This window comes from Rana temporaria, chromosome 2, assembly GCF_905171775.1.
Source record: "Rana temporaria chromosome 2, aRanTem1.1, whole genome shotgun sequence".
NCBI lineage: Eukaryota > Metazoa > Chordata > Amphibia > Anura > Ranidae > Rana > Rana temporaria.
The window spans coordinates 140,101,305-140,113,687 of NC_053490.1; the positions used below are offsets into that span (position 1 = coordinate 140,101,305).

Below are 12,383 nucleotides of genomic sequence, written 5' to 3' on the forward strand. Positions count from 1 at the left end.
CAGTTGTGTGTGGATGGCAGCGTCTGCTGAGCCCGTACAATGCAACGACATGCTGGTGATCACGTCTGGACGCACATACAAAGTGCTGCTGGCATGTGTAACATGGCAAAATGCCTTTGCGAATGGTGCCCTATACAGTGCCTTTCCTAAATTGGGTAAAAAGCCATATTATCCTTTACAGCTGCTATGCATCTTATCATTCAGCTAGAGAATCCTATCCATGCACTATACTACATCCCTGTCCCCCTGGGCATTGCCATCTACACTTCATTTACAATCTGTTCTCTAAATTTATTTAAGTTTTAGAACACAGTGTTGGCTGTTTGTCTTTGCCCCTAAAATAACAGTGGTGACAGTTTGATGACCTATCGTTTATTTGCTCACCTCCAGCAGTGTTACAATTGCAATACATGTAGAAGACAAAAGGGGCCTGCTGCAAGCTTGTGGTTTTCTGTACCGTAATAATTCTACATGTGGAATACATTCCTGTTCTCCTTCTCCAGAGCCCACAGACATGCAGAGCAGTGTGCGATCAGAGAAGGTGTCCTTCCATACCTTTTCTCAGTGTATTAACCATGTACAGTATGTTATTTCTGATGTTAAGAAGCCAGTAATTGTTTATTACAAGTCATGTTTAAGTTCTTTAAGTGTCAGGTTTCAGGAAAATATTTAGTGCTCTCTGTTATATTATTATTTTATTTTGTCATCAATAAATGTGCAGAGCCCTATCATTCCATGTGTGTGACTCTACCTGTGTTTAGTATCAAGTAGACCAATTTGCACTACAATGCAAAGGCAGGGGGTACTGATATGGGCCAGACCAGTGATGAGGGTAACAATATTGTAATGTCTGGGTATACACAGTAACTAATGAAGAATGGATGTGTTGGTTGTGGAGCTTTAATGATATAAGGGAGAATGAAGGTGAAAAAGCTTTGAGAAACGTGCCTGATTATCTATGTGTTTGTATACCTTTTTCCAGTTGGAGTTGTAAAGGCAGGAGGTTTTTTATCTTAATGCATTAAAGCGGAGGTCCACCCGCCCCTTTAAAAATGAAAAGTCAGTAGCTACACATATACTGTAGCTGCTGACTTTTAACATTAGGGCACTTACCTGTCCTGGAGTCCAGCGATGTCGGCACCGCAGCTGATGTTTCCATTGGCAGGTCGGCTGCTGCAATGCGGGTAAAGGAACCCGGCAGAGTAGCCTTTCGGCTTCAAGACCGGGTCCCTACTGCGCATGGGCGAGGCGTGCTGCGCTCTCTCACTGGCCCGGCTGAAGAGGAGGGGGACGAGCTGCTGACGTAATTTGCCACGGCCCGATCTCCCGAAAATGGGGACAGGGTACCTGTAAAAAACAGGTACCTGCTTCCCTCCACCCCGAAAGGTGGAAAATGTGGCAATGGAATGGGGGGGATCACATAAGTGGAAGTTCCACTTTTGGGTGGAGCTCCGCTTTAAGCTAAGCCTTCTGTGTGCAGCAGCACCCACTAATACTCGCCTAAGCCCCATCTCTGTCCAGCGATGCCCATGTGTCCCTCGGCCATCTGGGACTCTTCCTCCTGATTGGCTGAGACACCACAGCAGCACCATTGGAAGAGATTAATCCAGGCTGCCCTGTTCAAAACCAACTTCACAGAGCAGGTAAGTATAACATGTTTGTTTGTAAAAAACAAAACAAGACTTTACAATCACTTTAAGGCACCCTTTAAAAAAATGCACAATCTGAAGCTACCCCATTCTAAAATGTAAAAAACAAAACTAATAGTTTTCCGTAATGCAGCAACAGCCACACATGTAGTAAACCCAACATTGGAGATTATTTATTCTTCCAAAGCAAATATACTTTTGCACACTGGTAATGACTAGCATTCCAATATTTCTCTTCTGCTTCCATTTTCTCCCTCATTCAGCTAATGTGACCCCAGTGTTGATGGAGAGGGATAGGGGAGGGGAAAACAAGGATGCTGGGCAGGCACCCATTGTCTTCATCAACCAATGATGTCATTATTGGTTGTTAGGATGCTGACAGCTAGAAGGTTGCAAAACCTGTGGCTTTGTGTAACTAAGGGGCAGACTTGATCCACCAGATGGCTTGTATACAATGTTGGGGCAATTTTTTGGCATTTTGCCAATGCAACCGTGATGAAAACTATAGGCACCCTGGTTGAAAAAGGCTGGTCTATGTTATATGAAACTTCTTCAGCACATTCTTACATGGCATTTAAATGAACAGCATATACATAAATATGTTCTGGGGACATATGGAGTAAGGGAACACTCCACTCTTTCATTAGAGAGATCTGTACACACTGGGGGTTATTTACTAAAGGCAAATTAACTTTGCACTGCAAGTGCACTTGAAAGTGCAGTTGCTGTAGATATGAGGAGAACCTCTGAAATTAGGGGAAGGTCTGCTGATTTGATCATCCAATTATGTGCAAGCAAAAATTCATTTTTTTTTATTTTCCTTGCATGTCCCCCTTGGATCTACAGCGACTGCACTTGTAGTGCAAAGTGGATTTGCCTTTCGTAAATAGCCCCCACTGTTTTTTCAAGATTGTTGATAGCACTACTAAACTGTTTTTAATCGAACAGCTTGTTATACAAATGACAATTTAAACTGCATAGCATACACGTGATAGTTTACTAACATGGTATTTAAGTTTATGGCTAGACAATATCTCTATTTTTTTTTTATATATACAATATTTTTTGCGCTATCATTGCAGTCATCTAAATGTTCCATTTAAAGCCCAAATGAATATTTAGTGTAATCAACATAATCCATTCCACGTAAATAAAAAAGTGTTTTAATGTTTTATTTTTTTATTCTAAAGCAACTACAGCCTGAGTAGAAAAGTCTGTCCCCTGCCAGAAGCTGCAGAGTATGACCCTTGTTCTCTGTGGAGAAACGGTGGTCTCTCTGCAAGGGTCTGATATGCCCCCTGCTAAGCCTGAGCTACCCAGTCAGCAGGGAACATGAGCTTTGTTGACTGCAGAGCTTTAGGTCTGCAATGCTTCTTCTTATAGAACAAGAGTCTTGCTCATTAGCTGTTGGGCTTTTCTCCTGAGTGTGTAGTTGTTTTAAACCTTTGTTTTGATGCACCTGCAATATATTTGGCAGATTTAAACTGAAGGATCATTTGGGCTTTAACAGATGCATTTTTTTACTATGGGAAACAATTCTGTAGCTTCATTAAAAATAGCCCTGCAGATATTTCTGTGGGGGGAAAAAAATGATTCTGATATGAAAAAGGATCAAATACAGACTTTTTTTTTTTTTTAATAAAGAATTTTACTTTACAACAAACTAGTAGGGAGCAGCACAATCACACAACTACTTCTGCAGAAGCCTATTGGGTTCTGATGTTTGTTGTATACAGATGCAGCATGTTATGTTTCCTCCAGATTCTGGAGCAATCCAAACAACACAAACTCTGTTTAGTAACACAGTACAAATATAAGTAACCAAGAACTGCAGAGTAAAGTCGGCATCTGCAGTCTCGTATTATTCAGCTCAGCTGAATTTAGTTACGGTATCTGACTGCACTATGTTACCAAATAAAATCAGTGACGTGCAGAGCACATTTAAAGGTTTCAACTCCGAAAAGTCGTTTTGGGTGAACAGAATATCACTCTAGGATGTCTATCTACTGATCATCGTCCAGCTGCTGTAGTAGTGTTCGTCGTCTCTTTTCCAGCTCTCCTTCACTGAGCTCGCTCTCTGATGTGTCCCAGCCTGTCTGATACATATGCAGGAATGAAAAACAGAAAGAATGCGTGATATTAAATAGAGAAAAAACAATTGCTACCTTGAGAACAACATGGTGCAAAATTTTACAAATTGTATCTAAAGCCAAAACGTATTTTCTTTATCAAAAAACTGTGGCCCGAGGGCCAGATATGGCCCTTTGCTAGCTTCTATCCGGCCCTTGGGACACTATTCCTTCCACTGATATGAGGCACTATTCTTCCAACTGACAGCAACAATGGGGCACTCTTTCTTCCACTCATACCAATGATGGGATACTATTCCTTCTATTAATAGGGGCACTACCCCTCCTATTGACCACCAATCCAGAGGCCATATTAATTCTCAATGGTGCCGAAATTTGTGTTGCCCCTGCTGGCCACAATCCAGCCCTCCTAAAGTCTAAAGGACAATAAACTGGCCCTTTGTTTAAAAAGTTTGGAGACCCCTGCCATAGACTTACCAAGACAAATATAGGGGCCGAACCTCTAATAGAAACAAAGAAAAAAAAACAGAAGAGTCCCTGACACAAGATCTAACCCTTCCCCCCTGCATTGAAAACAAAAAATACATTTTGGCTATAGACACCCTTTATTATAAAATCTTTAAATTTCTCAAGTGTTGCTGTAAACTACCATATTTGCCGGTGTATAAGACGACCCCCTAATTTTACAGTTTTTTAAAGATTTTTTGCCTGTACTCATCGTATAAGACGACCCCCCTTCTAAAGCTTCCGACGCTTCATATTTCTTCCTTCTGGAACCATATTCTTCTTCATTCTTGCTGGAGCTGGAGCCAATCAAGGCGAGCAATGTATTCTATTAATGAATACAAAGCCTGCTTGGATTGGCAGAGGCTGTAACATCATCAGCCCACGCTCTGACTCTCAAAGCCAATCTAGCCTGCTCGGATTGGCAGAGGTTGTTACTCCAATCCGAGCAGGCTCTGTATTCATTTGAATACATTGCTCACCGGGATTGGCTAAGCGCTATGTACTGTATGTATCAGAAGCTACATACAGTATTACTGCACATCCAGCAGGCATCCGAGCAGCTGACCCGGCATATAAGACGACCCCTGATTTTTGGCCATTTTTTTTAAGTGTAAAAGGTAGTTTTATACGCCAGCAAATACAGTACCTCTAACAAGATGTTTGTACTTACTGTAATAACACAGTTGACGTCGGTTAGTGAGATTTTTTTAAAATTTTATTTGCACTAACTATTACATTTTAAGGACAGGCTCTACCCCCTTCTAAGGTCCAAGCAGTACTGAGGTGACCTCGGACAAAATCAGGTCCACAAGAAAAGAGCAGCTGGTCTACATGGGAAGCCATATGGGTAAGGCTGAACTAGGATTTGATCCCACAAAGTCGTGAATAAATAGGTATGGTACATTGTGGCTTTGTATGCAAGGAAAATCAAGGGATAGAAGCTAAATCCCCCAACCAAACCTGCAGTACACATCCAAAAGAGTCTGAGGATCAAGCTCAAATCGCACCTAACCTTAAAAAAACAAATGAAAAAAGGCACCCCTTGGAAAAGCAATAAAGAGGGACTTTCTGAAATCTCCTGCCTATCCTGAGCCTTGAAGAGTCACAGTGATATATAGGCCCCTGACCCCAAAGATCCACCAATGCTTCAGAGTCTATGAAGCTACCCTCAGGAATCTCATTAGGACAGTGAATAACATTTGTCTGGGTAAATAAAATCAAGGAAGATCACTAGAAATGTCTTACTTTAGAGTCTGGAAAGCAACCAAGGAAGGTAGGGTCTAGAGCCAGGTGAACAAATCATTTGGAAGCCTTAAAATAATCTCTGGTACTACCAGATAATTCTTGATTCAGGAAACTTGCATGTTCAGCATGCAGATGACCCAGAGTATCATGGGGTCCTCCTGTGACAAACTCCACCTGCAACGCAGGGTCTGGAATGCACCTTGGTGTTTGGACTGCTCGCATATTCATATAACTAACTGTGAAATACTGGTCTTCTTGAGGCATTTTAAAGGAGTGGAGTGGATACGACTAGAACACAAGGTTTTATACAAGTAAGGATCTACACTATTTCTTGTCACAGCAAAATCTATTCTACCTTCTTAATAGGAAAGGCATGTCAGTGTCCTAATATTGTCTAGTGTCCTGAACAGAGAATGTTCCTGCAATGTTGAAGGAACTACTTGTTCTAGAAGTCCAGAATGTAGTCTATCTCCCCGATGACAGAAGAATTCTGATAGGAAGCAAAGTATTTACTAGGGTTAGGATCTTCCTGATCCTCAGAAACTGACAATTCAGTCTGTGTAAAAACCTAATCCACAACCACAAATGAAAGGGCTAAGGTCAGAGAATGACCTGCAGAACAGAGGGTACCTTAGAGCAGTGTTTCCCAACTCCAGTCCTCAAGGCACACCAACAGGTCATGTTTTCAGGCTTTCCATTATTTTGCACAGGTGATTTGATCAGTTTCACTGCCTTCGTAATTACCACAGCCGTTTCATCTGAGGGAAATCCTGAAAACATGACCTGTTGGTGTGCCTTGAGGACTGGAGTTGGGAAACACTGCCTTAGAGAGCCAACACATACTCTCCTGCAACAGTTGAGAAGCAGGTAACTCACTCATCAAAGGAAAGGGACATGAGAGCAAACATGCTTGAGACCCTTCAACTGAAAAACCATATTGGTTAGAACCGTCTACAGCTGTTAGAATTCCAGTGCAGGTTCCTGAAAAAAAAAAAATCCTGCCAAATCTTGGAGGCATTGGGGCCATCAGGAAGACGTTGAGCTCTAGAGCCCATGGCAATTGTTTTCCCCAAAGAAGGTCATCTGTGTGTCCCACAATGGGGTGCAATGAAAAGGCAGTAGGGCTAACATCCTGGAGAGCACTTGGGGTGAATGAGTAAGACGGAGGTCTCAGAGCTCTGGAAGGGCAGTGATCAGCAAGAACTTGTCCTAGATGACTGCACAGGCCAGAGGGTCCCTCTGGGAAGGGACAGTGGTGGTGGGTCTGATGGATACCAAGCACAACTGATGGCCCAAAGGAAACTGCTCTGGGGAAGAGAACTGTGTATAGGTTGGGATACAGCACCCGAAAACAAACTAGCAAAGGGAACTATAAAGGGAATTTTAGGTCCAGGAGACCTCAAGGGAACAGAGATAGGTCTGCTATCACTGAAGTGCTACAGAAATTTCTGGTGAGCCATAAGACGATAAGCAGTCAAATCTTGATGGAAATGTCAGGAGAAAAGGAAATCTGGTGATCAACAAAGTGGTCTCCATCACCAGAGGACACCAGCAAAAACTGGAGCCTCATGGAGTAGGCAGGGTTGTATGGCTGCACTGCTGGGGGCAGTCCCAACAAAGCTTTTGGCTTTTGGCAGTGTCAAATTGTCTAACTCATGGTCTAAGAATCGGTTCCTGCTGTACTGTATGGCAGCTAGCCAATCACAGGTGTCAAAAACAGCAGTAGGATATAGGCAGATTCCTGCCCCTGTCATTCGAACTGGGGTAAACCGCCTGTGCGAATGTAGCCTGACACTGTAGCTGTACATATGTGGTCTTGTACAGAATCACCCACTTACTTTCTCCTTTCTTTTGGCTTGCTTTAATGATCTATAATGACCGTCTGCAGTCTCCACCTCCAGATCTTGGTCTCTGTCTTTTGCTCTCTCTTTCAGTTGCTCGCCTTCTTGATCTCTTTCTCTCTTGTTTTTTTCTTTATCCTTTTCTGATTCACTTTCTGGACTGTTCTAAAAAAGAAAATGCAATTCTTTTTTGATCCCTTCTCCAACACAAACCGTACACTCAGCTTCCCCCATGTCAGTAGGCTCACCGATTTGTGCCTTTTCTTTTTGCTCTTCTTCTTCTGTCTCTTGGATTTCTTGGTGCTATGCTCTGAGAAAACACAAGTGAGATCAGTAAGAATGCATCAGCATCCCCTGGGGATCAGCAATCCTACAAGGCTTCCACTTATACCACTTATACTTCCACATGACATTTCTTGTCCCTAGACATGAGAAGGAGATGGTATTGAGGAATGTGCCTGGGCTGATCAGGGTTTGTATTTGCAAACCTTTTAAATGTATCAATTTTATACAGGAACTCTATTCAGATTTGTTTAGAAAATGATAAAAAAGCTGATAAAGTGCTGCCACTCGAATGAGGAAATTTCCCCTTACTATCAGGAGCCCACTTCCACTGGGACAGGAAGTTGAGGTAAAATCTTAATGGAGGTCCTGATATTTCTAATTCTACTTAAAAGAAACTTTAACAGCAGGGGGTGTGGCCAGGCTGGTTCCCCTGTGGAAGAATCGCACACACCTAGCGGACACAGGCTGGTGCTGGGGCCATCTTGGACACAAGGTCTGCAGCCATGTCAGCAGCAACACCAACATCTCCAGGGGATCCTGTGGCTGGTGGCTCCACAAGTGAGGGGAACTTGGCACCTATCACTGCTTCCAATTAGACACTGATGGCCGAGATATATTTCCTGGCAACGGGGATTGGTCTGAGCAGGTATGCTCTATACAAATTTTGCTCCTGTCTGTCGGAAGTGGAAGACCGTATATCACAAGTGGAGGATTATGCGGTCAGGACTGATTCCACATACCTACACGCTTTACAGCTGCAGGAGAGAGCGCTCCAGGAAAAGGCCATAGACATGGAGAATTGTCTCCGCCACAACCACATGCGGATCCTAAGTTTACCAGAGCATGCGGAGGGATCAAGATGGGTGGAATTCACAGAATCCTTCCTGGCCCAGCTCCTGGATAAGCAAGATCTCCCACCAACATTAGTGTTTGAGCAGGCCCATAATGTCCCCCCTACTTCGCCTGTGCCGGGTGCTCCGACGAGGCCTTTTCTGCTACGCATACTTAATTATCGAAACCATAACAGGATCCTGACCGCGGCAATGAACAAAGCGGATCTCCAATATGAGAATTCCAATATTCTCCTCTTCTCGGATCATTCTCCGGAAATTCAACGGCGTCAAAGGTCATTCACAGAGGTCCGCAGACGCCTCAGAGAGAAGGCTATTAAGTTCAGCCTTTTGTATCCTAGCAGGCTCTGAGTCGTGGATGATGACCGTGCATGGTTCTCTGAATCACCCGCTTGGCTGGATACGTGTTAAGTCCGGGATCTACTAACCCGTTACAGTGATGTCCGGTTGACGTCTTTGCCAAACTAAAGCAAGTACACAAGTTTTCAAAAGTTTTGTTTCTTTGCATTGGTTTATTTTTTGGCAAATGCACATTTCTGCTGCCTTTTGGGGGCTTGTGTTCCATGGGGTTACCCTCTATCCTTACATGAAGAGGGCCAGCCTACTGGAGCTTTGAATTGCCCTGTTCTGGTGCTTCTACTTCAACTCCTTTCAACAGGCTACACCACTTGGGATATCGAAGCGTCTTCTCTGCATTTCCCTACCGGCGTTGTTTTTTGGACTCCTGGTTCCCCTACACTGGACATAGTGTGGTGATTGTGACCAGTTTAGTTAACTGTTTGTTTTGGGATTAGGGTCCCTACCTGCCGCTATTCTCATTCTTGAACGGGGTCAGGTATGGACATGGCTTATACAGTAGTTCTTGGATTGTTTTTTGATTTTTGTTGTTTTTCTCATTCCCAGATAGCTCTTGCTAGACTTGCTAAGCTTCACAACGTTGTTGCACAATTGCAGCAAGTCTGCATTGCGTGACTCCAGATCAACTTTCTTTGCAAATATTCTGCAAGTCTGCTTCAAGTTTTGGTTCAGATATGTTGTGTAATAGTTATCCCACCACAGGGGTCACTGTGGCTGAATTGTCGTCATTGCTCCCTGCTGTGGTCTTGAAGCTGGGGCAGCCAAAGAATCACTTTGGGAGTGGTGTGCAGAGAGGTGAGTGGTAACCATGAGATCTGATATGGAGTTCAGGGAGGTACAAATCAAGGAGTGACTAACCTGAATATCTCATTGGTGTGGCACAATTTGGAATGTTTTATTTTTCCTTGTTTATATGCTGAGATTTAGCAGAAAATTTGTATATTTAACGAGAGGTGGAAATAGAAACCTCAAAGAAGACTACAAATCCCAGCAATACAGTAACAATGCAGAATACCAGCAGCTATAAGTGGGTGTATATAGAGAGCCATGCATTTTATATAGCGAGATGACTGCACTGTACTGTGATGTAAAGAGATCCATGTACTGTATACAGGGAGATTAATTAATTGTGCTGTATACAGAGAGACTCATGAATTGTGCTGTATATAGAGTTATCCCTTTCATGGGGAAAAAGGAAAAGGTGGATACCTTTGTCACCATCTATACCGGCCTCACCTCACTCTACAGAGGTCTCAGGTCACATTCGACCTTTCTGGTCTAGGCATGCCTTATATCCTTGACAGTAAAGCAGAGAGTAGAGCGGAGGGTTCCCCCACTACTGGTTCCTCTATTGGGCTTGGTCTAAAAATGGCTAAATGTGTCTCCTACATTGTGTGCAACGTCTACCATTTCCCTCTTACAATGTATTGATGTCTTCTGTAGCTTTATTCCTGGCTGGCTATTCTCTGCAATCTCTGTATTTATGCATCTGTTGCCCCTCAATCTGAAAACACAATGATTCCCATTATGGGATGCCCTGTGTATATGTAATAATAAATAGTGCGCCATTTCAAGAAGCTATGCAGAAGGAATGACTATCCCTAATTAAAAAAAATAAAATAAAAATGTAGTAATGTGCGATATGTGATCATTTTGTGAAGCAATGATAAAATGCACTAATTCAAGAAGCTATGCAGCAAAAATAAACACACATACATGAATGACTAGCACTAATTTAACCACTTCAATACCAGGCACTTTGCCCCCTTCCTGGCCAAGCCAATTTTCAGATTTCAGCGCTGTCGCTGTTTAAATGACAATTGCGCAGTCATTTTTGTTCCTACAAATAGAGCTTTCTTTTGGTGGTATTTGATCACCTCTGCGGTTTTTTATTTTTTGCTAAACTAATAAAAAAAGACTGAAAATTTGGAAAAATATATTTTTTCTCCGTTTTCTGTTATAAAATGTTGCAAATAAGTATGTTTTCTCATTCACTGATGGGCACTGATGAGGCTGCACTGACGGGCACTCATAAGGCGGCACTGATGTGCGTAGATGAGGTGGCACTGATATTTCACACTGATGGGCACTCATAGGTGGCACTCATGGGCGACACTGAAAGGCTGCACTGATGGGTACTTATGGGCATTTATGAGTGGTACTGATTGATGGCACTGATGGGCATCACCGATTATAAAGCACTGACAGGTCTTGCAGGTGGGCACTGATTGGCATCATGTGTGGGCACACATTGCCACCAGGGATGCCATACCTGATGGTCATCAGTGGTGGCGATCCCTGGTGGTCCTGGATGGGCATCTGCGCAGGGGGGGCTGCGCTTATAAACAATCAGCACAGACACCCCGTCAGGAGAACAGCCAATCGGCTGTCCTCTACTCGCGTCTGTCAGACTCGAGTGAGGAAAATCCCATTAACGGCTCTTCCTGTTTACATTGTGATCAACTGTGATTGGACACGGCTGATCACGTGGTAAAGAGTTTTTGTCATGGTGCTGGCCACATATTCGACAGAGGATGAGGCTGGAAGCCCTTCAGTGTTATTAGTGGAGGAGAGAGCAGTCAAACAGCCAATAAACCCTGCAGAGTCTTTCTGCTATTGCGGGAAAAGATTGAAAAAATATCCTGGTAACTGAATGATAATATTTAGTTTACCACAAATAAGGGACAGACTAGGGATGTTAAATCCTCTCATGTAAGGAGCAACTGATTGAAATTTGGCCAGTCCCTGCTTTGTTCAATGTATGGCCAGCTTACCCTGATCTGTCAGGTGTTTACCCTGATCTGTAATTCTGAGCTATATACCCTGATCTGTGAGGCTGAGCTTGTATACCCTGATCTGTGAGGCTGAGCTTGTATACCCTGATCTGTGAGGCTGAGCTTGTATACCCTGATCTGTGAGGCTGAGCTTGTATACCCTGATCTGTGAGGCTGAGCTTGTATACCCTGATCTGTGAGGCTGAGCTTGTATACCCTGATCTGTGAGGCTGAGCTTGTATACCCTGATCTGTGAGGCTGGGGCTGTATACCCTGATCTGTGAGGCTGGGGCTGTATACCCTGATCTGTGAGGCTGAGCTTGTATACTCTGATCTGTGAGGCTGAGCTTGTATACCCTGATCTGTGAGGCTGAGCTTGTATACCCTGATCTGTGAGGCTGAGCTTGTATACCCTGATCTGTGAGGCTGAGCTTGTATACCCTGATCTGTGAGGCTGAGCTTGTATACCCTGATCTGTGAGGCTGAGCTTGTATACCCTGATCTGTGAGGCTGAGCTTGTATACCCTGATCTGTGAGGCTGGGGCTGTATACCCTGATCTGTGAGGCTGGGGCTGTATACCCTGATCTGTGAGGCTGAGCTTGTATACCCTGATCTGTAATTCTGAGCTATATACCCTGATCTTAGAGGCTGAGCTGTATACCCCGATCTGTGAGGCTGAGCTTGTATACCCCGATCTGTGAGGCTGAGCTTGTATACCCTGATCTGTGAGGCTGAGCTTGTATACCCTGATCTGTGAGGCTGAGCTTGTATACCCTGTCCTGT

At 43.6% G+C, this 12,383-nt stretch overlaps 1 protein-coding gene across 6 annotated transcripts in view; it reads right to left on the reverse strand.

The window, feature by feature from the left end:
- Window positions 1–3,272: 3,272 nt before the first annotated feature.
- PRPF40B (pre-mRNA processing factor 40 homolog B) overlaps window positions 3,273–12,383 on the reverse strand; it is a 118,523-nt gene continuing 109,412 nt past the window's right edge. For 3 of the 6 annotated variants that reach the window (XM_040341217.1, XM_040341219.1, XM_040341215.1), the window contains 3 exons: window positions 7,581–7,642; window positions 7,330–7,497; window positions 3,273–3,745 (listed from right to left, as the gene is read on the reverse strand). In XM_040341217.1, coding sequence (XP_040197151.1) covers window positions 3,653–3,745; window positions 7,330–7,497; window positions 7,581–7,642 — 323 coding nt within the window. In that variant the 3' untranslated portion in view covers window positions 3,273–3,652. The remainder of the gene's footprint in view (window positions 3,746–7,329; window positions 7,498–7,580; window positions 7,643–12,383) is intronic. The other 3 variants (XM_040341216.1, XM_040341218.1, XM_040341220.1) reach the window with 3 other exon arrangements.